The sequence below is a fragment of the Hippichthys cyanospilos genome, chromosome 8 (assembly GCF_059441005.1).
Source record: "Hippichthys cyanospilos isolate Australia breed blue-spotted pipefish chromosome 8, RoL_Hcya_1.0, whole genome shotgun sequence".
Taxonomy (NCBI): domain Eukaryota; kingdom Metazoa; phylum Chordata; class Actinopteri; order Syngnathiformes; family Syngnathidae; genus Hippichthys; species Hippichthys cyanospilos.
The window spans coordinates 2,306,919-2,330,631 of record NC_142376.1 but is presented as its reverse complement, the minus strand read 5'-3'; the positions used below and the strand labels follow the sequence as shown (position 1 = coordinate 2,330,631).

The following is a 23,713-nucleotide window of genomic DNA, read 5'->3' as shown; positions in this document are numbered from 1 at the left end:
GAATATTAGAACCATCTTCCAGAAAGCAGCTTGTAGACTTAGTGTCAGATTTCAGATGTCAACAGCCCCACTGCAAGTGGTTTTGGGACTCACATGGTTTCGCTTCAATAAATGTTCAAATGAGCCAGTATCACACAGAGAAATCAAAGATTAGAGGAAAAGTCCAAAGACTGAAACCAGATTTCTTTCTTTTTTTTTTTTTTTTTTTCCCACCAGCCCTCGTCACTCCAAGTGTGGTTGTCAGCCTGACAAAAACAACCACAATTCGGATCAGCATGAAGATCCTTATCCCGTTCCTACGTCAGAAATTAGACAGCAGAAAAATTTTAATATTCAATTTTTCTGTTTTGAACTATGTTTAACAAGTAACCACCCAATAATATTGATACTATAGTATCGTAGAGTCAGTTTTCGTCCCACAAATGTACAATCTACATTTTTTTAGAGGCATATTTAATTCTTCCATGGTTCACCCAATCAATTCCAAAAATGTGTGTACATTTTTGGGATTGAATGGGTTCATCAAGTTTTTTTTTTTTTTTTTTTTTAACCCCTCAAAAGAAATTGAAAATGCTAATGTTTTGAAGGGATACTTCTTCAGCCCTTTTCAGCAGTAAAATGTTAAAAATGTTCCAATAATTTACCCATTGAATCACAAAAACATATAACTATATTTTTGGAATTAAATAAATCAATCAGTTTTTTTTAACAAATATAAAATTAAAGGGATACTTAATTAACCATTTCCAGCTCTAAAACGTTACCCAAAATTAACTCATTCAATCCTGAAGATGTATAACTCCGTCTACGTAGAACTCCATCTTTGACGTCTATAGCCGTCAATGGCAGCGAACGTATAAGTACATCTTTGGGTTTGAATGGGTTAATCACTCAGTTTTTTTTTTAACGCTACCCCACTCCCCAGCCCCCCCCCAAAAAATTAAAGGGATTGGATTAGCCAGTTTCAACAGTAAAATCTTATATAACCCAATCTACGTATAACTCCGTATTTGGGATTGAATGAGTTAAGGTCCAATGATGCGATATCCGCATTCCAAAGACATTTGAACTCATTTTTAACCTCGTACAAAATGGATCTTTGACGTCGATAGCCGTCAGTGACAGCAAATGCCTCAATGCGGACTGACATCCTAGAAAAGACGACGCTATGGTGTTTTGCCGAGCGTCTGTTTTTTGTCGCGCGGCCGAGTGCGCGACGGCGGCAAAACATAGTTTGCCGCGTGTTTTTACATCACAATAAATGTATTTGCCTCGCGCTGTCTTTGAGCCAGGCTACATTTAACCGACTGTGACCAATCTCTCAGAGGGAACACGCCACAGGCTTCGCACCGACTCCTTTTGTATTCAAATGAGGAGGTATAACGCGGAGCATATGTGGATCGGCGGTAAGGCTCAAGCTCGCCGTCCGTTTTTGAAAGCAAGTCTGCAGATGAAAGCTCCTGGCGCCCTCCGTTAACCCCCCTTCCCCCCCCCCCCCTCTCACGCGCTCCCTTTCTGGGTTGCGGAGAGAAATATGGGAGCTCCCGCTTTGATTCGCATGACAAGGTTTTTCCTCTGAGAGACGATTGCGAGCGTGGAAGTTTCACTCGCATGGCTCCAGACGGGATTCTTGGGGTTCCGCCACTGTGGCGATTAGGACACACACACAAAAAAAAAAAAAAACATTCAAAACAAAACAAGCGAAGAGCCAAATGTCATATTTTTTCGTTATTTCGCTAATCTCCGAAAGGCCCCGAGGTTAAACCGTTCCTGGCTCCGTAGTTTTAAACCGCCTTTGTTTGTTTTCGGACCATGAAACCAACCGCGGAATAAAAGTGGAAGCGGACATGTTGGAAACGCCTTGTTTGGTCTCGCTCCGCTTTTCGCCGTCGGCTTCGCAAAGTCCCTCGCCGCTCTTTGATGCCCGGGCTTCGGGCCTCCTCGGGTAATGTGTTTCTGACCAGAGGATTGGATGGCGTCCATTCTCCCCGGTTCTTCTAGAAGCCACCGTGAAATGTTTTTGATGTTTTGGTCATCATATTATCGCGGAGCTAATCTGTTTTGTTACTATTATCTCATCGCTGCCTTACGGAGAGGCGATTGTGTACCTGCCTGGAACGCGAAGAAAATTCTGTTGTTTTTCCGACTAATAAGAAAAGTACAAACTTCGGGACGCTTTCATCAGAGTTTTACCGTCCCGTTTCAAATTTATAACCGACCTTCGTAGAACCCGGTTGATTCCGCCGGATGTTACGTCTCATTAATGTTCACGTGCGTCGGTGGAACAAAGCGACGTCCTGATATCGAGCCCCGTTAATATTACGTACGGATTCATCGTAATATATTGACGAGCCGTCATCCCGCAGGAATGAGACCGCGGGCCGACGGGTGATTTAGCACTGTGAAATCGCGTCGGTCCCGACGGGTTCCTGCAAGATCTTTAGATGCTGCTCTGGCTTCAATTACACATCGCAACCAGATATTCCCGGGATAAGAGCTGAACATATATTTGCGCCAGGAAAGATTATCTGTTCTATCTGCTGTCATGTCTGCCTCGCAAAAAGAACCCATGAGGAGAGCTGACTTTAGGACATGTCTGATCATTGACAGTTTAATGCAGCTTTAGAATACGTTTATTAACCGTGAGGGGGCCGCCAAGACGACCGGCTCCCACTTTGACAATTATACGGCGGCGCTGTTGACCATACCGACCAAGGGGGGAAAACCATACCGCCGGATCCAATCCGCCGTTGCTCTTATTCTATTTGAAAACAGGCGGCCCCCGGATCACAAATGAGATAAGTCAACCCGCATCGAGCCGGGCTGTCGCGCTTGGCCGCCGTTCCAAGTGACCCAGATGGCCGCCGAGATTAGCGACCTGCAGCCTGTCTGAAACGTCGACTTTTCTACCAGGAATCGGTTTATGTAAAGCAATATTTTGATGGACCTGCAAACGTGATATAAAAATCCTGATCTAAACTTGCCGTCGCGCAGTTTTGTAATTAGTTCGAGACCTGAACTTGTCCCGCTCTGGTCCCATTTTGAGGTCATGAGAGACGCGACACGTATATCGTCAAATATGTAACTTGCGGACTTACACGAGAAATGAAGAATGAAGAAGAATGAAGAGTTTACAAAGATGAGATCTATTCTTTTTTCGGCTTTAGTTTTTACATCAAAATTGTTGCTGTGTCCTTAACATCGAAAATTTGACCCTATTCATCCTGTATTTGGGGAAGTACGGTATTTAGGCCAACCGTTCGAGAAGTACAGAAAGTCTGTGTGTGCGTCACGGACGAAACACGGGGAAACTTAAAAAGCATTGACGGAGATTTGGTTTTCGTCCGTCAATGCATCCGTTATTCATCGTCGGAGGTCAGATATCGTCGTTTATCAGATGAACTCCGAATGTCAGACCAGCAAAAAGGTGTAAAAATGCCCATCTTTGGCGATGACGGAACTTTGGGTCAAATAAAACAACGGATGGTTTCAATTTGATTGGGATCGGGGAACAAATGGCGAATGATGGCTGATGTCGGAATTGGGCCCGGGCAAATGAGAAAGGATTAAATTTCAAAACACCTACCACATATGATTTTATGGACCTCAGAGAGACAGTTTGTCCAAACCTACCGTCGAGTTCAAGTACTTTAATACCCATGGAGAAGGAAATACTTTTTCAGTTTCCAATTCGTCTTTGTCGGGCTAATCCGTATCGTCGTATGCTAATCTTAATTTCCTCACCCTCCCGTCGTGTGGAAGACCACGCAGCCATCGGTCTCTATTCGGACTTGTGCCGCACTCGCCGCCGATCGTTTGTCAGTTGCGCAACATCTTAGCGAGCCGCCGCTCGGTGGCACACCGGCGACGGCGAAGACGGCTGTTGGTTTAAGCGACGGTGGCGGGCTCGGACGCTCGTGTACATACAAGTCCGCCTGCCGGTGATCTCATCCCCGCACGCATTCCTCGCACCGCTCTCGTTTTCCCACAAACTGTCTTTTCTCTTCTCTCTCTTTTTCAGCCAAAACTGAGCTGGAAACGCAGGAGAAACAACTGGCAGACACTCAAAACACGTAAGCCCCTTGATCTTTCTTTCAAGATTTTTTTTTTTTTTTTTTTTCCCTCAGCTTCTTCACCTCTCGCCGCTAGGTGATTCCTCTGATTCCATTTCACGAGTTACATAAGGCCCGCTCTTGTGTATCAAAGCCCTGATTTGTGAGTTTGGAAGTAAAGGCAACACGGGATGATAAATCCAACAAAGCCTTAAATGCCATATTCACAGAGGAACATAATCTCGCCGCTTTGTCAATATTTAGGGCTTCTGGTTCCCTCGGTTATAGGGAAGGTGCAGGCCACCGTTCCGGGGGGCCTCAGTAGACGGGAGGCCCCCCCGGTGCGGTGTCTGCGTTGTTTATCTAAGCGGGGCGAGAGTAGACAGTCTTGGCTCCGGGTTTCTGTTACGGCTGGCGAGGAATGTGTTCCTACAGCGCACTCCAAACAAAGAGAGCCCAACCTGTCCGCTGTATTGATCCACTGCGAAGGGCCCCATCGTTCAACACTCGAGCGCGCGTCATCTGCCGGCACCGGCCCTTTCGATGGATCGTCTGACGCCTCAACGCGTGGCCGACAAGCTTTCCGGGTGTCTCTTTGTCTCCTGAAGAAGACCTTGGTGCAAATTGGGCAGTTGCGTATATCATCTCAACTCAGTTGGACTTGGGTGCTCCCTTTTGGACCGACTGGAGATGCTTGAGGGACGATCGAGTGACCTGGGACTTGCTTGAAACTAAGTCATGGTGTCCGCATACTGGATCCATCTTTCTGTATAGTTTTCTTAAAAAAACAACTACAGTGGCCTCCATCCATCCATCCATCCATCCATCCATGCACAAATTTGTCTCCTTGAATTCACCGATTTGCTTGTAAAAATAATCAATTTCCAAGACAAGTGTTCTGTATTCCACACATTTGCTCGGAGCCGCCACATTTTTGCAATATCTGAGTTGTTGTTGTTGTATCTCATGCCGTCATAGATTTGTCTGCATGCTCATGTTTTGTTTTTCTTTTTGTTCCGCTTTTCTTTCAGTTTCTCGGAACTGAGCACATCCTTCTCGGTCAAACCCAAACCGGGAGAAAAGGAGGCGTCACCCAACACTGTTTTCGGCATTTGGCACGAGTTTTCCACGGATTTTAAAGAACAATGGAAGAAGCAGAATAAGCTGATGCTAAAGGAACGGTGAGTTACAGACTCCAGGTTAGCTAGAATATGTAGATGAATTTGCTAACTACATAAATCTCCCCAGTCAGCATATGTAACCCTCGTCAAATGTAGATGTTAACCTGTCTTAGGTTTTCCAATTAGCTAGAGCAATTAGCATAGGTAGATGGTGAAATTTAATTGTCATGACAGCAATGCGCTACCTACATAAACAGCCAGATAGAATCAAGTCAGCATATTTGAGCAGTCAAATATGGCTAGTTAGCCTATTTTATTTTTCTCCAGTTAGCTAGCTAAATGTCAAATACGTACTAGATAGCTAGTGACATACTTTTTAAATATACACGTAGATTCTAGTTAGCATAGGTAGACGGAGTAGCTACATAAAGAGCCAGGTAGAGCCATGTCAACATTTATGAGATTAGCCAAATGTAGCATCCTTGGTTGTACAATTTGCCAGCTAAAAGGCAATTACACCTTCGTTAGTTAGTTAGTTTTTTTTAGTTAGCAGAAGTTGATGTGAATTGGGAAACTATGTTTACATAACAGAAATTTGCTAGCTTACATAAATAGCCAGAAAAAGCCAAGTCAACGAATGTGAGCTTAATCAAATGTAGCTGTTGGCCAATCTTGTATTTTCTAGCTAGCTCGCAAATATATGTATATTAGATAGCTACTTCTTATAGCCACATATTTTTAATTCCTACATAGGTAGAAGGGAAACGTAATTACCGTAACAATAAATTGCTAGCTAACTAAATAGAAAGAGACAAAATCGCATGCAAGCATGGTCAAATGTAGCTAACTAGCCTATCATGTTTTCCAGTTCACTTGCTAGCTCAATCACTGATTCAAGCTAACAGCTAAGAACATGTTTGCTATTTCCATCTGGAGAGCATAGGGGAAAAAAGTTTTCGATGTGATTTGGAATGAATTCTTGGTGAATGCCAACATATTTAAGTGGACAAAAACTGTTCCACGTCTGGAATGGGAATGCGCATTTTGCCGTCTTTCTCACGGTCGTCGTTTGTAAGTGTCATTATTTCAACGGCTGTTAGCAACTCGAGCAAGTTCAAGTGCATCTCGTGCACTCTGTCGATCCTATCGTAGTCATTCCGATTCATGGAAAAAGACACGAAACGACCCAAATGTTGCTCCTCGGCCTTGTAATGAAAAGAACACACGCAGCCTCCACCGGTATGATGGCTACACTGATAACGATGCATGTCATCAGAAAGCAAATTGTTCCATTATGCCACGGGAAGATCACCGAGTGATACTGGTCGGAGCGACCGGGGTAATATCTCGACTCGAACAGTAGGAAAGAATGCAAACAAATTTGGGAGCTTGAACTCTTTGACCTTTCGCCCCAAGCTATCATGCGGCTTTCGCTGTGTGTTGGTGGTCGCACAATTAACGATTGTAATCTCTCGCCGTGGCTTGCGGCGCAAACGCACGCAGTTCGACTCGATTTATCGTTGCTTATTGTTTTGCCTTTGTTAAAGGGCCTAGATACTTATATTTTGACACTTTTCCACAATTGAATATAAGCGTATAAATTACATTTGGCACATTAGAGATTTAATTTATTATTGAATATGAGTTTTACTGACATTAACCCCTGGGGGAAATTTTGATCCGACTTTGGCATTTTGATGTTTTTGATGTGTGATGTCAAAGGAAAAGCATGGAAAAAAAATGCTAAGATGCTAAATTATTACATATTGTCAAAACATGACTGCTTTCAATATCCCATGCTACCGTCCCTTCTAAATGCTTGAAAACAGGAGGTTGCGAGGTACACCCTAAAGGTGTCAAATTTAGCCCATGTCGGGCTCATTTACTGCCATGCAAAATTGGAAATAAGTTCAATTTTGAACATGTTGAAAACCCGATGTTTTATCATGCATTTCCCTTGATTTTTCCATTAATCCTTTGAACGGCAACTTGCCAACGAGGGGTGCAAGAGAAATTTTTGACACCCCAAAACCACCATGTGGCGCAAGCGGCCAACTCATGACATTTGCAAGCCTTTCCATGCCGATGATTGGCTTAGCCTGGACTCCCATAAAACAAAAGTCTTCAAAAGTCATAATTATGAAATTATACATATTCCTATTTCAATTTAATAAATATATAAATAAATACATAAAGAAATAAACAAACACGTTTATATAATTCATAATATCTCCTCACCTCTGGAACCAAACTAAAAGACTTGGATGAGGTTGGTGTGTATTTACCTCGCACTGGCTGTACATCATAAACATCATACTACATTCATTTACAATTCCAAATTCTTTTAGTTTCTGAGGAGTTTGTGTTTGTCTCCTGCATTTTAGACTAAAGATGGCGGAGGAATGTTTCAGACAGGCCAAGGAGAAAGCATCCTATAACGTCAAACCCAAACATGCAACCGGAATGGTACGTCATCTTTTTTTTTTTTTCCCCAGTTCTTCTCGTCTAATCTGCTTTTTGTCTGGCAGTCAAAATGAAATAAATATCCCCGTTTCTCTTCCCCAGAAAGCCAAGCTGGGCCAGAAGATGTAAAGCAGACAACGGTAATCACCCAGGCTACTGCGCAAGTACAATCAGACCTGACAATATCTTTTTTTTTTTCTTTTTTTTTACTCCGCCATATTCTTTTTTTAGAAATCAACTTAATACCGTTGTTTATCACCAGTTGGCTCGTTTTAAGCGAATCGAGAGTGGAACGCTCAGCCCGTTTCTGGCAGCGCTTATTGAATTATTGCTTGCAAAAAGACAAACTCTCAAGCCTTGGGGATTAGGGCGTCCATGCCAGAAAATGCTCACTGCAAATTCGGAGCAACACTCTATCCATGCGTTGGATTTTAAAAGCCATATGTGGAACTTTTTTTTTTTTTTTTTTTTTAGAGCAATATCTCAACTGACTTTACAAGCAAACGTAGATCACGGTGACACAGTGCCTTATCACACACAAGCGTTGACAAATGAGTGCTGGACAACATGGATTTTAGAGACATATCATATGTAATTCAATATTTCTATTGCGAGGAAAAGTGGCTCAAACGTGACTTTTATCTCCACGTTCTGGTAGCCATATGTTGAGCTCCTCATTTGCTGGGGCGCCGTTGATATGATGTCATCAAGCTAATATCGCTCAATTTTAATGCATACGCAGCTTTTTTTTTTTTTGTCCGTTTATTCACCAAATGCTAACAGAGCAAGAGGACCACCTGATGTGTTTTGGATCGAATAACTTTTGGCCGGGAAAAAGATATATAAATATATATTTATTGAATAAAATACATTTATTTTACATTTTTGGTGGGGGTTTTTTTTGTCGCGCGAAACAAAATGAAATCAACCAAAATTTACATGAAATAGATTTAATATACTTTTTCACATATGCACACATACATAACATGTTGATATTGTACGATATATTGCATTGCACTTTAATTACACATGCAGCAGTGCAGCCTTTTCTCACGAGAATTTTGTAGGATTTCGTACAAAAACAAATGCACTTTTGCCAATGCAAAATGTATATTTGAGTATTTTTAACATAACGCTTCCAACTTGAGCAACTGGCAAAAACAAATTGAAAAATCTTCGTTTTTGTCACCAGCTTTTGTATGATTTCCTACTAAATTATTGTGAGAATATGTTGTGTATTATTGTTTTTTTTCCCCATTATTATTGTTTTTGTTGTGTACTTGTTTGTCAAAACAGGCAAAAGTATTTATTGTCGCCTCTTGACAACCGATTAAAACACTGGTTCTCAAATGGACATTATGTGAGAATTTACCGGGATTTTCTGCAGGTATCAGCAAATTTATTTTGAATGCTTTTTATCGCATCGACGGGAACAATATAGTTTTCAAATTAAGAGCAAATTATCCGGAAGGTGAACCAACGAATCGCTAAAGCCTGACTCCTTTGCAAAGCATTGCATGCCTTTGTTCAATTTTAGTTTGAAAATAAAGGGAAATACCTCGACAAATGTTGTTCCAAAGTCAGACACAAATGGCGCACTACTCCATCCCAAAATGCTTTGCGTGGTTAGGGCTTACTTGGGTGAAAATTTTTCACTCGGGGGTACATTATCAAAATAAAAACGTTGAGAACCACTGACTTATAACACGGAACAGATTTAAGTCAAAATGTCCGCCGGCATCTGTGTTGTAAACGGGCTCTCCCGCTAAATTGCCGGTCGGTCTTTTAGGGTAAGATGGAGGACAATTAAATAAAACTATCGAGCCCCAAAAGACACCGGCCCGGCGAAAGAGTAGCATTCAGAAAAGCGTTTCGCCTCGACATCTCGGACAGGTAAAAACCGTTTCACAGTTTGGGTCCAGGATATTATCTGGATGATGGACTCCTTCCCCTGGCAGCGAAGGAAAAGGTCCAGTCCGGATGGACGCGGACCGCTCCCTTAACATGTTCTCCTTCCGTGTTTGCCTAAGTTCCAAGCTCTTTTTTTGGGTTTGCGAGTTTGGCCCCGGTCCTCACAGTTTCCCGTGTCCGCTCACGTCCACGGACATGCAGCGACACTGTTTGACCCGCTGCACCTTGCGGTGGCGGAAAGGCGGCTGCAGGTCGGGGCAGTCCAGCTGCACCGTCAGCTGCGTGACGCGGTGCGGCCTGCAGAAGGAGCAGGACTGAAAGGGCTCCTGGGCCTTATTGTGGCCTTTGCGTCCTTGCCCCCGATTGTGGCCGTGTCCCGAGCCGCTGGGCCCCATGTGGCGGGGGATGTAGAAGGAGTTGCACTGGCCGTAGCAGAAGCGGTTGACCACCGTGCGGCTGCGGCAGCCGTCCTCGCTGACGGTCTGGCGCAGGGGCTGGGTCTTGCACCAGTCCCGTCGCAGGTAGCGGCGCTCTGTCACCACCAGGGCCTCGCGGCTGGAGGAGAGCACCTCGGGTTTGGCTTGGAGCAGCCGCTGGTGGCGCTCCGAGGACAGGTTCCCTTTGGTCTTGTACGGGGACGGGATGTGGCCCTGGGGGCGGCTTTTTTTGCTTTCCGCCGTGATGCACAGCGCTCCGGCCAGTAGGACCGCGATGGCGATTCTCCACAGCATTCTGAAAGCAGACGGAGACAAATGAGCGCGCGATGGGAACAAAACACGCAAGACATCTGCTATCGCGCCATCGGGGAATTTTCCCAATCGTATCGAACCGCCGTGCCAAGCGCCTTTGTGTTGTGGTCTTGTTGACGACACATTTTTGTGGCCTGCTCTTTACTGGAACCAAGTCATTGAAACCTACCTGCCTCTTTAGAGTCCAGAAAATCACGTGGTGAAGCCCAGGGTTTGAGTTTCAGCCCAGCCCTTTTTATCCTGCACGTTCCCCCCTCGATGATGTCATCAGAAGACGTTTAAATCCGATCCCGAATGCATCGTGCGGTATATTTGCGGTTGTTTGCTATTCGGGGCGGGGCGACGTAGTTGGGCCTCCCCGTATTTGCTCTTTCTCTGTTACGCAGGCCTCCCCGAAATAAACAAGGCCCTCCAATCAAACGATGCACTTTACGCACGCGTAACGAGAAGAGGAAGTTGATTTTATTAGTCCATAATTGAGCCTTTGTTTACTTTAGTCATGAACTTTGCCGCAAGTATGTAAACGGCGTTTGGGTAGACCCAAATTCATTAGGGGTGAGGTGAGACCCGAATCCTCCCGGTGCCCGGTCCTGGTTTTACTCTTTCTGCTGATATACGGACCGTTGTTTCAAAGCTGCACCGAGAATGACCCGCCGTCTTTTCGATCGTCTTCTTCATCGTCCTCGCGTCATGAAGAGAGAATTGATCAGCGTGCGTGCCGTCGGCGTTGAGCGCCAGCACATTTTTGACCATCACTCAAGCATCTTTCCAGCAGATGTTCCTGAAAAGGACCGACAAAGAACCAAAGCTCCTCAAGGCTATCGTACGCTTCTCCGTTTTGGGCTCTGCGACCTGCGACTCACCCCGCCCTGGAACAAATTACTTGATGGTAATCCGCTTTGGGGTTTTGACTCCTACTTTTGTGATCCCGATGTCATGGCAGCGAGCTCTTCCCGCCGACACTCGCACTTCATTGGCGATTGTGCGTCCCGCTTCCACGCCGATCGGATTCTTATAAGCTTCGTTTTTATTTACGACGTTTGGAACAAGTGGATCGTTCTAGCTATTGTTTTGCTCTTGTTGTACACAAGTCATAATTTAATCGAGACAATAATTTCAAAGATGTGTTTTCAGTTTATGGATACACGATACCCAGTGAGGGGCGTTCGCGGCCGCGCCAACCGACGCCCGGTTTTCCGGCAAATGACGCAAAACTTTGTTTTGCTCTGTCACTGGAAACATTTTTAGTAGAATATTGAAAATAGTGAAAGTGCGTAAAGCCAGATACCGGATTACTGTAATAAAAAAATCTAGCTTAAGTACTATACAAATCTTTGATAAATACATGAGTCACTCACCATGTATTTTATAGGACGATCTGAAACTAGACGACGACAGAAGCACGCATAAATGACAGTGATGGGCCGACGACAAGTGACCCTGCAATGCTCAAAATAACGACGCACCAAACTTGACGCAACGGTGGGCCGGCCGCAGCCAAATACTAACGGACGGACCGGCAAAATCTATCACCTGTTCCCGACTGTGCCCCTGCAACATGTCGGTCTTGTTAGGCCCATACCGGAGTCAAGACTACAGTAATCGAGACCAAGACATCATCAAGATTAGACCGTATCGGGACCGAAACGAGAATAAAAACTTTGAACTGTCGCGACAAGACCTTGAAATCAAACAAGGTTCTTTTCTCTTGTGTTTGAAATGGTATACATCGCTCACTGATCACAGCGGTAGCGGTTTTCTCCGTCAGAGACGAGACCGAGTAAAAAACCCCGTAAGCCTTAAAAATCTGCTCTTGAGACCGGTCCCTGAGACCCAGCGACCGATCGAATCCCGGTTTGGTTTCGCGATGACTTCTTCTGCCCTTTCGGTTCGCCCGAAATACCAGCGAGACCGGCACAAGAAGTACTCCGGGAATCTAGAAGATTCCCCCGCTAGCCACTGAACCGTCGTGCTCCCCTCCCCTCAACCCCGGTGACTCAAATCCCCCCCAAAGCCTCGATGGGCCCGGTCGCGTACGCAAGACGTGACGGATGGTCCCAAGAGTCGACAGCCGAGCTTCCTGTCTCCACTCCTAAAAACCGGGCCCGATAGTGCCAGTCCTGACAAGCTCCCCTCATCAATCCTGCGGTCGGACAACCCCAGGCTCGGGTTGAGGGCTTTGAGGCTTTGGAGAGGGAGGGGGACCTCTAAGGTGGGGCGCTTAGCGGTCCGGGTAAGGAGACAGTGGGAAGGGGGACGGGGAGATGTTGAGGTTTGGGGTCTCTCCCCACAACTTTCCCTCCTCCCGACATTCCCCGCTCTGTCACTCCGTCTGACGCTTGCACTAATCATTCCAGGGTCCCGCCGGCGGAAGGAGACTGCGGTGGAAAAAAAGCCAAGCCAAGCGGACCTCTGCGTCTGCCGGAGACTAATATCGCCCACGTAAACATCTCTGCGACTGCAGCGCAACCGCAAATACTTTGGGGGACGTGCTTCGCTGAAGTGTGGCGGACCTTGCTTCCAAAATCCTGGCCTCTAATGAAATTACAACTAGCAGACGCAGAACCGCCATTTTATTTTCCACAACGCCACTTTAGATAGCGCGGCTGACGGCCGGAGGCCAGATCTTTTCCGAGACGCCGCGGTACGCGACCTCGCCGTCTGCGAAGCGGAGCTAAAACAAACGGAACCCCGCGTCTCAATTATCGCAACGCGCGCCGCCAAGCGCCTTTAATTATAGGAGAGCCGCGTCCAACTCGCACTTCCAAACGGAACCGCCTCCTTTGATTTCAACGTAAAGGAAGCGTGTCATTATCTACGCTCGCCGGACGGCGGATTTTCCCAAATCTCGCCGGGCCGTCGGCCCATTAGCGGCGGGGATGGATGGATGGATGTTTTTGTTTTTTTCCGAGGAGGAGGAGGGAGGCGGGGTCCGCTCGGCCGTGTCAATGTGTCAAACGTTAGCGTAGCCGGGAGGTTGCCGCGGGCGTTTTGGGCAGCCCGTTTGTCACCGCAATCCATCTTGATAATGACTCGCAGATATTGAGCTTTTCCCTGTAAAGTACCGAGACTGGAGCGCAAGGAAACGCCTCGGCGGCCAAATGGAACGCTTTACAAGTCGACGACGGGCGATTAGAGAGACGCCTCGGTTCGGGGTGTTCAATTAGGACGGGCCGTGACGCCGTTTCACGCGCTTTGTTTTGGCCTTTGTCCAAAAGCCGCAGACGGAAATAGTCGCCACTTTGATCCCGTTTAATGTCGTTTCGTTGATCAGGATAGTTCATGGAGGTCTACTTGCTTCATTTGGACGTTTTTGGACAATCCGTCTTTGAAAACTGCTGTGAAGTAGCCAAATCGGGACATTAATTGGGCACCGTGGAAAAACGCATGAATTATACTTTGCACATGTCTTGAATAGGTTGCTTCAAATTTGGTAGCAGTCGGACCAATTTTTTTTGTGTGTATTTTAAGTTTGAGGTCCTCAAGACTTTTTTATAGCTCTACCCATGATGGACCTATCAAATTTTATGTTGCTAAGTGAAACCGGCTTCGGCATTTCCAAAAGGTTACGAGGCTGTCAAATTGCCAATTCGTTGACGAAAATAAATGCGATGACCAAAAAAAAAAAAGTTTGGCCAGTTTAGGCCGTCCTCTGGGAGATTTGCGTGTTTTCCCCGTGCCTGCGTGGATTTCTTTCGGTTATTCGTGTGTGCCCTGCGATTGGAGGGTTACCGATTCAGGGCGTGCCCCGCATTTTTAAAAGATTACACGGCTGTGACAAAGCCAAATTGGGGCGTAAAACAAATATCATGACAACAATTTCCTTGTGTCTTGGATTGGTCCTTCAAATTTAGCAGCAAACAGTCGATTTTCAAAATTACCCAAAAATGCCTGCTTTAAACTAAAATAGCACTGTTTACGTGTATTTTCAGTTAAGGGTCCCTAAGGCTTTTTTCTAGGGCTACCCCTGATACACCTTCCCACCAAATTTGACGTTGCTAATTAAAACTAGCATCCATGAAAAAATTGGATAAGTCCTTCAAATTTGTTAGCAAACAGACCATTTTTTCAGGGATGCCAGGAAATGGCAAAACGCCAACTTTAACACAAAAAAGCACGCTTCCCGTGTATATTCAGTTATGGGTTCTTGAGGCTTTTTTGTAGGGTTAGCCATGATAGACCCGCCCACCAAATTTGACGTGGATAATCAAAACTAGCTTACAGGACCTGAATTTTTCAAAATGTGAGCTTTTTGGTAGCCTGTTCCTCACGTGTGGAAGCTGCCATCAAAATGCAGTTTCGATTTGCTAAAAGGACTTGCGGCTCACTCAAGTAGTGTAATGTGTCTGCGCGCTAGCTAAATCCTCTTGGACTGTACAAGGTGGTGCGGGCACCGCAGTGGTTAGGCGGATCAGAAGGCGAAACTCTCAAAGCGTTGCTCTCACGCATAACATGCAGATAGGAAAAAAAAACAAAAAAACTGTGTGAGAAGAACCTATGGATTGTATGTGTGTGTTTTTCCATCAATGCTCTTTAATCCCACTGTCATCACCAACTCACAACGCTAATTCCCAGAAATGTGCGCCTACTAATTACAGTCATTTTGCAGCAGGGCATTTTTACCCAGAGTTCCTGACGGAACCTTCAAGTTCAGGACTCTGGGTGGGCCCCCGGGGTGGGAGTCGCGCGGCCCGCGTCCACTTACTCAATAAGCGCAGATGCTCCGATTACACGCTGCTTTGGAATAAGAAGTCACGTCCTGCTCGCTGGAAGCCGCCCCGAATTTCAGTTTCGGATTTTTTTAGATATGGTTGGACCTGAATTTCAATTTCGTAATTTTATGGTGGGGTTTTTAGGCGGAAATGAAGTGGTGTGCAAAAGTGGGGTGCCTGACAGGTTGGATGTATTTTAATCACGTATTGTAGTTCCACAAAATGTCTTTACAAAGTGAAAAGGTTGGCTCAAAATTCCCAACTATTTGGGTTTGGGCTTTATTTTTAACCCAGAAGTTTTAGGGTTTAGGTGAAATTTTAACATTGTTTCTGCAGGCATTAGGGCATCCAATTCGATGCTTTTTAATGTTATGGCTGGAAACAGTACTTTTCAAATTAAGAGCAAAATAACTGGAACATGAAGCAGTTTATTGCTTATAGTGACTCCTTTACAAAACATTTCATGCCTTTTGTTGTTTTATATGCGATGCCATTTTGAAGCGGGTCTTTATCTTGTTTCACATTTCACATTTTCCTTTTCAAATTAAGAGCAAATTACTTGGCGCATTTTGACACTGTGCCACAGTGGTTGTTTTTATTTAAGATTTTTTTGGGGACGGACGCTGTCATTGGTGATGCAATGTTTTTTCTCCAAATTGGATTTTTCTTTTTGTTTGTTTTGCATGCGTCCCTCAGCAAAAAGTTTAGACACCCCCGATGTCCACCCGTTTATTGTCCCGAAAAGAAGCGGTTACGATGCGTTCAAGTGCCAAAGCGTGCGTAAAGCCAGCGATACCTCTCAGCGTGACTGTAACGTGTCGAGGATGCGGTCGGGGATGGTCATTCCACCTTCGGCGGTCCTTGCGTCCGCTGCTGGGCTCCCGTTTCCATGACAACAAAGTCTGTAAATATCCCCAAGGCTTTTTGTTTTTCTTCCTTTTTTGTTTCTTTCAGAATCTTGAAAAGAATGAGCGGAGCTTCATATCGTGACGGTCTCTCGGCTCTGTGTGGCGATGTTGAAGGTTGGGGCGAGTCGTCAAAGCATCTCCGGGCTCTGGTTGTGCGCGCGTGTGTTTTGCGTGTGTTGGTGTGTTGCGAGACTCCGTGAGAGTGTTCCTCTGACTGTAAAGCCTTTGGACTTACTTTGAATCAGCACCAGCCCCTTCCCTCCTGAAGAATGGGAGGCTTTTTTCCTATTGGCCCTGCTCATTGCGACATTCAAGGAGCCTTCACTCATTTCGTTTATTTGGGGTTGTGCGATTGTCGGTGCTTGTCCGCAATTAAAAAAAAAAAAAGTTATCATTACAATATATTTTCTTCAAGACTAAAGCATTTTTGATTGGATGGGGAAAAAAAAACAATTTAGCAGTGCGTTTCTTCATGTTCCAGTTAATTTGCTCTTGATTTGAAAAGTAAACTGTTGGCGCCACAGCATTAAATGTGAGGCGCTACAACAGTGTTCCTTCGTTTATGGCTGGGATAAACTAAACTTATGTTTCTTCTATGGGGTACTTCTACTAATCAATTTGTTCCGTGAATAATTTCGTAACATGAATCTTTGTTTAGTAGAGACGCCTTTTACATATAAATAGCCCCCGCAAAATGTTCCTAAACCCTTTAAATAAACATTATGAAGTTATAAGAATGGCCTAATACTTAAAAATATTAAAAAAATATATATATAAACACATTCCTGCAATGTCTGGACTCTTAAAAACGTAAAATTGCGTCCTTGGGATTAAAAAAGCGCAAAAGCACTTGTGATTGAATGTAAAAATATGTCTTGAGGATTGAATAAATTAAATGGGGGGGCAACCCACTCTGAAACCGGAAACCCTAACCCAATTAATATAAAAAAGTGTGGAGAAAGTAAAAAATGGTTGTCAAAAGATGAATAAAAAAAAAAAGCTCCGGCTTGCCCTCTTCTTCCCATCCTCCATTACGTATGGTCGGTTTCTTTGACAAATAAGATACCGCCCTCTTGTGGTCAAAAGCCCATCCTGCAGGCCCGAGAATTCCCCACAGACGAGCCACAACAACACACAGAGGTTCGACTTTAATCATACAAGTAAGTAAAAGTGTCTTTAAATATGGTATAAAAATAAACGCAGAGAGATAAAGGAAAAACATTCATGTTTGACATAAGACAGCCGACAGTAAGTATTCTCTAGTTTTGGATCGATGTGACTTACAAGTGCAGTGGAAACCAAATGTTGCGGTGCAATAAATTAATGCAAAGCAAAAATAAATAAATGCACGATAAACTATCATAGTAATATAGGTGTGTGTGTATATATAGCTATATATATGTACCGTATATTCATTCTGCACAAGTAGTGTGACAAATGGAAGTCTGGGACTTCCTGGTCGTGTAAAGCAATGAAACTGGCTAGCATTTTTTATTTTATTTTTTTAAATTTCTATGTGTGTGTTTTAATTGACTTGATTTTCTCTTTTGCCTCTCTCTCTCTGACATCATTTTGTTTTTACCGGAAGTGAAAGACCGCCTCCCATCCGCCACCCAGGATGGAAAGCACCCGATTTTCTTTTTTTTTTTTTTGGAATCTCACCAAGTTTGTCAGCGTCCTCACAAGTTTTTTTTTTTCTTCTCTAATGTGAGTTTTGAAAGAAGAGGAGAGCCCGGCGGAGAGAGATTCCGATGAACGGATCGGGCCCGGTTGGCTCGTTGACGACCATGATGATGGGAGAGATGACATGGCTGCTCTCCATGTCCCAGAGAGAGAGAAAGAGATGGCATTGATATTTTTTTTCCTTTTCTTTTTTAACTAAGCATGATGGCACACGACTGGTCCGTCGCTGGGATCCTGGCGGAAAGGAAAAAGAAAAAAAAAAGTGAGATGTGGAATAAAAAATGCGGTACAGGAATAGTCCTCAAAATGTGGCACGTTGGCACCCTCTAGTGGTATGTGAAAGAATCACTTAAAAATTCTGAGCGTAAAGTTAGAACTCTAGTTTTGAAGTGAGAATCCTGCCAATGCGCCCCCAACTGTCCCTGATCGTTTTCCGCACGTGTTTTAGTCTTACCTGGAAAGAACTGCTTTCAAAAAAGGTTCTTGCTCTTCTGTAAGGAAAAAAGACGCATGAATGAAGTCATGTTAGCAGATCATGAACATGGACAAATATCTCTTCTCCTTTCCAAATGAACAAATTCAAAATTGACTGGAGAATGTCACATCTCAACACTTCACTTAATTATTTGAACATTATTATACATTTAAATACTGCTACTTGATTAAAATACTATGTTTTACAGTATAAAATATGCTAAATGAAATTTGTGCTCAAAAGAAAAGGACTCATTTAACCCATGTGCAGTATTTTGACCATTTTTGGGTCATTTTCTCTGAACTTTGACATGTTTTTAACCATCTGGGTGAAATTTCAGCTCCCTGCTGTCTTCTTTCAATGCACTGGTGTGAAATGACTTTGATGTCAAGATCAAAGGATTGCACAAAATACCGCAGCAAGCGAACCCATCACTTGAATGCTTCATCAAGCCAAGTAATTGATTTATTGAGTTAATTAAAGGATTACCTTTGTATTTAATTACCTGAAGTAATGAATTACTTTAGCACAGAGGTCCCCTAGCACCGTTTCGCGGCCTGGTACCGGTCCGCATGGGAACCGCACCCGAAATAATGGCGTTTAGGAACCGATTTAGTTTATACTTTTAACAGTTCATTGTGCTTCGTTTGGGTTGAGCGTTGTCTTTGGCGCCGCCTCTGGCCGCTGTTGATATTACATCTTGCATTTTGTAGTGAGGAAGGACGGTGTGACTTCTGTTGAGAGCTATCGGAAGCCTCTCCTGATTCATCTGGTGACGGCAGCCTCCCGATTTAACAGCATTCTTCATTGTGGCCTACATGCCAGACGGGCGCCCCGTCATCCCCCCCACCTGAACATTAATAAGCGCCTTCTTCCCGAGTGGCGCGTGGGCGCCTCTCTCGTCTGCCGCGTCCTTGGTTTTGACCGGCTCTTTACACCTTTCCGCGACTCGGAATCGTCTGCCATTGTTGAATGCTGAACAGATCTCTCTTTTTTTGGGGGATTTTTTTTGCACACGCAGTGGCTGTCAACTTCTCGTCGCTCATAATGAACTCCTCATGAACCTGCCGGAGGTTTATTCTTGATACCGAGTGGAAGGGGATCGGAGCACTTGAGAGGATTCCGCGGAGAAACTGGAACCAGCTCGGGTTTTCTTTGGGAAAGCCAAGCGTGACCAAATGCTGCTTATTGGCAGTCGAGTGACAAACCAAAGATGTCTTTCTGTGATTTATTGCTGAAAAAGACTAAATAAGTCGTTTTTGTTTTTGTTTTATCAGGGTGGAAATTGCATTATGGGAAATTCCATTATGAGAACTATTTTGGATATATACAAATTTCTGTTAATTTTTTTATAAGATGACGTTTATGCTCAACGATGTTATTTTTTCTCCCCCAAAAGATCATTTTTTCACACAAACATCTGATTTTTTTTAATATTTAAACGAACTAATTAAAACCAGCTGTCATAAGGCTCAAGCTAGCATTAGCATCTGTCCAACAGAATTAAGAGGACGTTAGCAGGTGACGTTAAATAAATCCGTGAACAATTCAACTACATTTTCACCACCTAAAATAAAGCTATACAAGCACAACAAGACATCGGACATCGCAAGATACTTTTGTTTGTTAATAATGAAGAGAAAAAAGTGAAATCAACTGTCGTATGCTTCAAGCTAGCCCTCGCATTACCATCAATCCAAATGAATTGGGTTTAAGCTAGCAGCATTGGAGCTAGCAGATGCAGGGAAGGCGTGAGCTATTAACGTTATTTTTTATTAGCTCCTTCACACATAAATACATTTATACTAGCTCCGGAAGCCACTGGGCCTAGAGAAATATATCTTTCGATGAAAAGAAAAGTTTAAAAAAAACAACGTCTGTCCTAAGGCTTAAACTAGCATTAGCACCAATCCAACAGGATGAAGAAGAAGCTAGCTGCTAGCAGAACTGGCGCTAGCAGGTGCATCTGAAAGGTGAACAAATTAGCAGCTGCATCACGGACAGAATCTTCCATCAAGCTCAAGAAGACCTTTGGCGTAATTAGCCCAAGGTAAGTCACATTTTTCATCCCCTGCCACCAAGCAGGACGCTTAATAATTCATCTTAGCCTGTTAGCACTCTCGTCCTGTGTCCTTGCTTTGCAAAGCATCGTTCGCATGTCTTTTGTAATATTAATGTTTGGATCCTTACGTGATTAAAATGAGGTATGGCGTGTAAGTGTGGCAATTTTAGCATTATTGTTTGTACGTATACGTTTGGGTGAGGCCATTTCGATTGCTTGATTTAAAAAAAAAGTTTATAATTTATTCCGCTATTGAAGGACATTTTACGTCCCACCTATCATATTATTCACATTAAAATATCTAAACATGCCGTTTCTGAGTAGATTTATTAGCCCTGAAACCAAATCTACTGAAAGAAAAGAATGCTTCTAAATAGTTAAAAAAAATATATTTTATGCACAACTAATACATATTTATAATTTTATTATTGTTTTTTTTTGTCTCATCAGGTAAAAATGTCCTTTATTAGGCACAGGTTTTTCTATTATTAAGTCCTGAACAGGCAAGAATTTTTAGCATTTTAGATAAATTTATGGGTACGTTGGAATTCAAAGCAATTCATTGCCATTTTCGGCCATTTTGCCTCTTTAGACAAACGTCCGAACGTGGCTGCTGTGCCCAGTAAAGGGTTAAAGTAAGTAACTACTTTAGTACTTAATTACCTTAAGTAATTGATGACTTTACTCCTGAGTACATAAGTAACTTAACCAAGCACTTTGTTGTTTAACTTAATCACTCTAATACGTCATTAGCTAAAGTACTCAATTACTCTAGTATTTAAGTAAAAATATTTTGAAGTTTGACTTGTTGTCACCACATGGGTGAAATTTCAGCTCCCTGCAAAGCTTGTTCGTTAAGCTTGTCTCAAACGCCTGTCCTCGAGGGCCACAATCTTGCATGTTTTCGAGTCTCTCTCAAACATATCCGATTCAAAACAAGCATATTGAAAAATTTTGAAAGTACGATATTAAATGGATTTAATGTATTAAACGGGAGAAAAATCCGGTCTAAATTTTGCCCTTTTTTTTTCCCCTTCAACTTCATTAATCAGTCCGTCCCTATTTAGAGGTTTCCAAATCGGAATTGCGTTACCTTCTTCTTGGCCTGCAATAACTCCTGGTAGGCACTGGAGCGAATGAAGCGGCTGTAGGAATCGCTCTTCATCAGCTTGTAGATGTGTTCCTGCAACGCATGACACTAATGCATAAAAACATCCGACGCGGGTGTCACATGCCATCTACGCCGAATAGCATCGCAAAGACAGCCGAGCCGGCGCCAATGAAGACATGGCGCCAATGAAGACATGGCGCCAATGAAGACATGGCGCCAATGAAGACATGGCGCCGACGTCTCCGCAGCGCTGCGGCGTACCTGTGCGTCTTCGAAGGCGTAGCGTCCCGGGTCTTTGACATTCTGAGTGGTTTTGTCGTAGCTCTTGGAGTCCACGTTGATGGCGCTAGGTGCGCCCGGGGCCAAAAACTCCTGCCAGATCTCCTGAACCCGACTTGGGACCTCTCTGATGGGACGTTTCTTTAGTTCCTGGACGGCTAGCCAGAACCTTTGAAAATGGTGCGCAGAAAAAGATATTCCACGAGTCATTTGAGGTGTCCAAACTATGGCCCCGGGGCCATTTGCGGCCCGCTAATAAGGTTTTGGCGGTCCCATCGCCGAAATTAGGATTATGTTTTGACATGGTCCGCAAAAAAATTTGATTGTACAATTAATACCTTTTTAAAAATGTATTTTCCACATGCCGTCGATTAAAAATGACATCACCTGTGTGCAAAGCTGGGTTAGCAACCAATCACGACTCACCTGTTGATCATGTGACGTTCACAAGCTGAGTTGTGATCAAAAAACAAAGGAAGGTCAAAAGTCAAGTAGATTATAACACGGTTTTGTGCATTGCATGTTAGCATTAAGCTATTGGACTTTTAAATACAGTACACAATGTATAATTCTTTTTTTGTTTGTTTTTAACAGTACGCGTCAGCTGAGCGTGGCGATAAACAACAGTTTTTTTTGGAAAATTCTTTCAAGCAACTGCTCGTTTTGAAGCCAGGTAAGTTTGCTGCCACGTTTTAGTTTCATTTGAGCTCAAATTGTCACTCAGGAGTGAAAGCCAAAAAGAAAAAAATGTATTTTCCACGCATTACTTCGAACCTTTTGTGCGATTTTTATGTTTCTGAACGAGTCAAAAAATGAGTTTTGAATCGAGGAAAATAATGAGGACTAATAGTTTGAAGGGTACACAACAGGCTCCATAAGAGGAAGCAGGCGCCCGCCCGTGTGGGTTTTGAATGGATGTACATGCAAAAGCCCGGTGGCCTTATTCATAATTGGCTGCTTGCATGCATCTTTAAAACTTGTGCAGTATTCATGCCGCCATGAATAAACCAATTAGCCGAGGATTTGCAGCCACCTGCACGTACTGTCGTCGCCGCCAATGATGCTGCTGTACCTATTAAAAAAAAAAAAATAGCTGCCTTTTTCAGCGACACTTTTTCGATTTTTGTTTTCCACTGCTTCTTTTTTTACGTCTTTGTCTTTATTTGAATGTTTAAGCAATTAACTTATCAGTAAATAACGTGTGTGTGGTATTATATATCTCTTATTTAACAGAAAATACATAAATATACATATATTGAAAATCGTGTCTAACTAGCTAAAAAACCTTCAATTTTCAGAGTTTTCATTTTTGGGAGATGAAAAAATAAAATAATCATCTAGCGAATGCATAACACAAGCCCAGCCTTTACTGCAGCTTCTATTCTATGCGCCTTATTGTACGGTGCGCACTATATATGAAAACCATTTTAAAGTTGGCCATTCATTGAAGGTATGCCTTCATATCTGATATGCAATATAGTGCAGCGAATACGGTGAATATAAACTACACAATAAAGCCTGCATAGCGAACTCAATTTGGATTCCAATAAAACGGGATAAAAAAAATCTTATGGTTTAAATTCCGGTCATTTATTTCCTTCGGATATCTCCCTGTTCTCCGGAGTGACCGACGGCTGCGATTTGATGCGCAGGTAGGCGTGTACCAGGCGTGCGATTCTATGCGCTCACATTCTTCGGGGGCGGAAAAAGTGTGAATTAAATCCTCCACAGTCTCTTCCATGTACCCGGGCATATTAATCACATTCTTCCACCCCCACTGTGGCAACTGGAGGCTTGTCCCCATGAAGGTTGAACATTTGTACTAGGATGAGAGGCATTTGAAGCTCGGCGTGAGGGCGCCGCGCGTTAAGCTCGAGATGAAAGCGCTCAAAAGCTTCCGTCGGTGACGTCGTCGCGCTTCCTAATTAGATTCGTAAAAGCCAGTTAGGCGTATTTAAGAAGAACTCACCTGAGATTCTCCGAGCTGAACTCAGACTCGAGGAACTTGAGGAACTGTTCCCTCCCCACGGGGTCTTTGAGAACCTCGTCGATGCCGAAAGCCCACCTCTTTACCCTCTGCTGGCCGGGCTCCTTGCTGAAGCCGGGGAACGCGTGCGTGCGGATGCAAATGTCATAAAGGGCACAAAATTAGAGGGCTTGGCCAGAATATTGCAATTACTCTACCAA

General features: G+C 43.8%; 3 protein-coding genes across 4 annotated transcripts in view; 1 reads left to right on the top strand and 2 right to left on the bottom strand.

Annotated features, from left to right (window-relative positions):
• Positions 1-8,516, top strand: part of fmn2a (formin 2a) — a 38,509-nt gene extending 29,993 nt beyond the window's left edge. Inside the window, exons 15-18 of the mRNA XM_088422032.1 lie at positions 4,022-4,073; positions 5,084-5,233; positions 7,558-7,639; positions 7,739-8,516. Of these exons, the coding sequence (XP_088278158.1) occupies positions 4,022-4,073; positions 5,084-5,233; positions 7,558-7,639; positions 7,739-7,765 (311 nt within the window). The 3' untranslated portion in view covers positions 7,766-8,516. The remainder of the gene's footprint in view (positions 1-4,021; positions 4,074-5,083; positions 5,234-7,557; positions 7,640-7,738) is intronic.
• A 54-nt stretch (positions 8,517-8,570) lies between these two features.
• On the bottom strand, positions 8,571-16,131 carry grem2a (gremlin 2, DAN family BMP antagonist a). Its single transcript, XM_088422036.1, has 2 exons — positions 15,805-16,131; positions 8,571-10,279 (listed from the first exon to the last, which is right to left on the bottom strand). Exon 2 carries the CDS (start codon positions 10,276-10,278, stop codon positions 9,709-9,711), a length of 570 nt encoding a protein of 189 aa, XP_088278162.1. The 5' UTR covers position 10,279; positions 15,805-16,131; the 3' UTR covers positions 8,571-9,708.
• Positions 16,132-17,049: 918 nt separating this feature from the next.
• The window catches only part of rgs7a (regulator of G protein signaling 7a), a 61,906-nt gene continuing 55,242 nt past the window's right edge, over positions 17,050-23,713 (bottom strand). For both annotated transcript variants that reach the window (XM_088422034.1, XM_088422035.1), the window contains exons 14-18: positions 23,496-23,621; positions 21,509-21,695; positions 21,230-21,319; positions 18,054-18,090; positions 17,050-17,833 (exon numbers count right to left, since the gene is read on the bottom strand). In XM_088422034.1, coding sequence (XP_088278160.1) covers positions 18,070-18,090; positions 21,230-21,319; positions 21,509-21,695; positions 23,496-23,621 — 424 coding nt within the window. In that variant the 3' untranslated portion in view covers positions 17,050-17,833; positions 18,054-18,069. The remainder of the gene's footprint in view (positions 17,834-18,053; positions 18,091-21,229; positions 21,320-21,508; positions 21,696-23,495; positions 23,622-23,713) is intronic.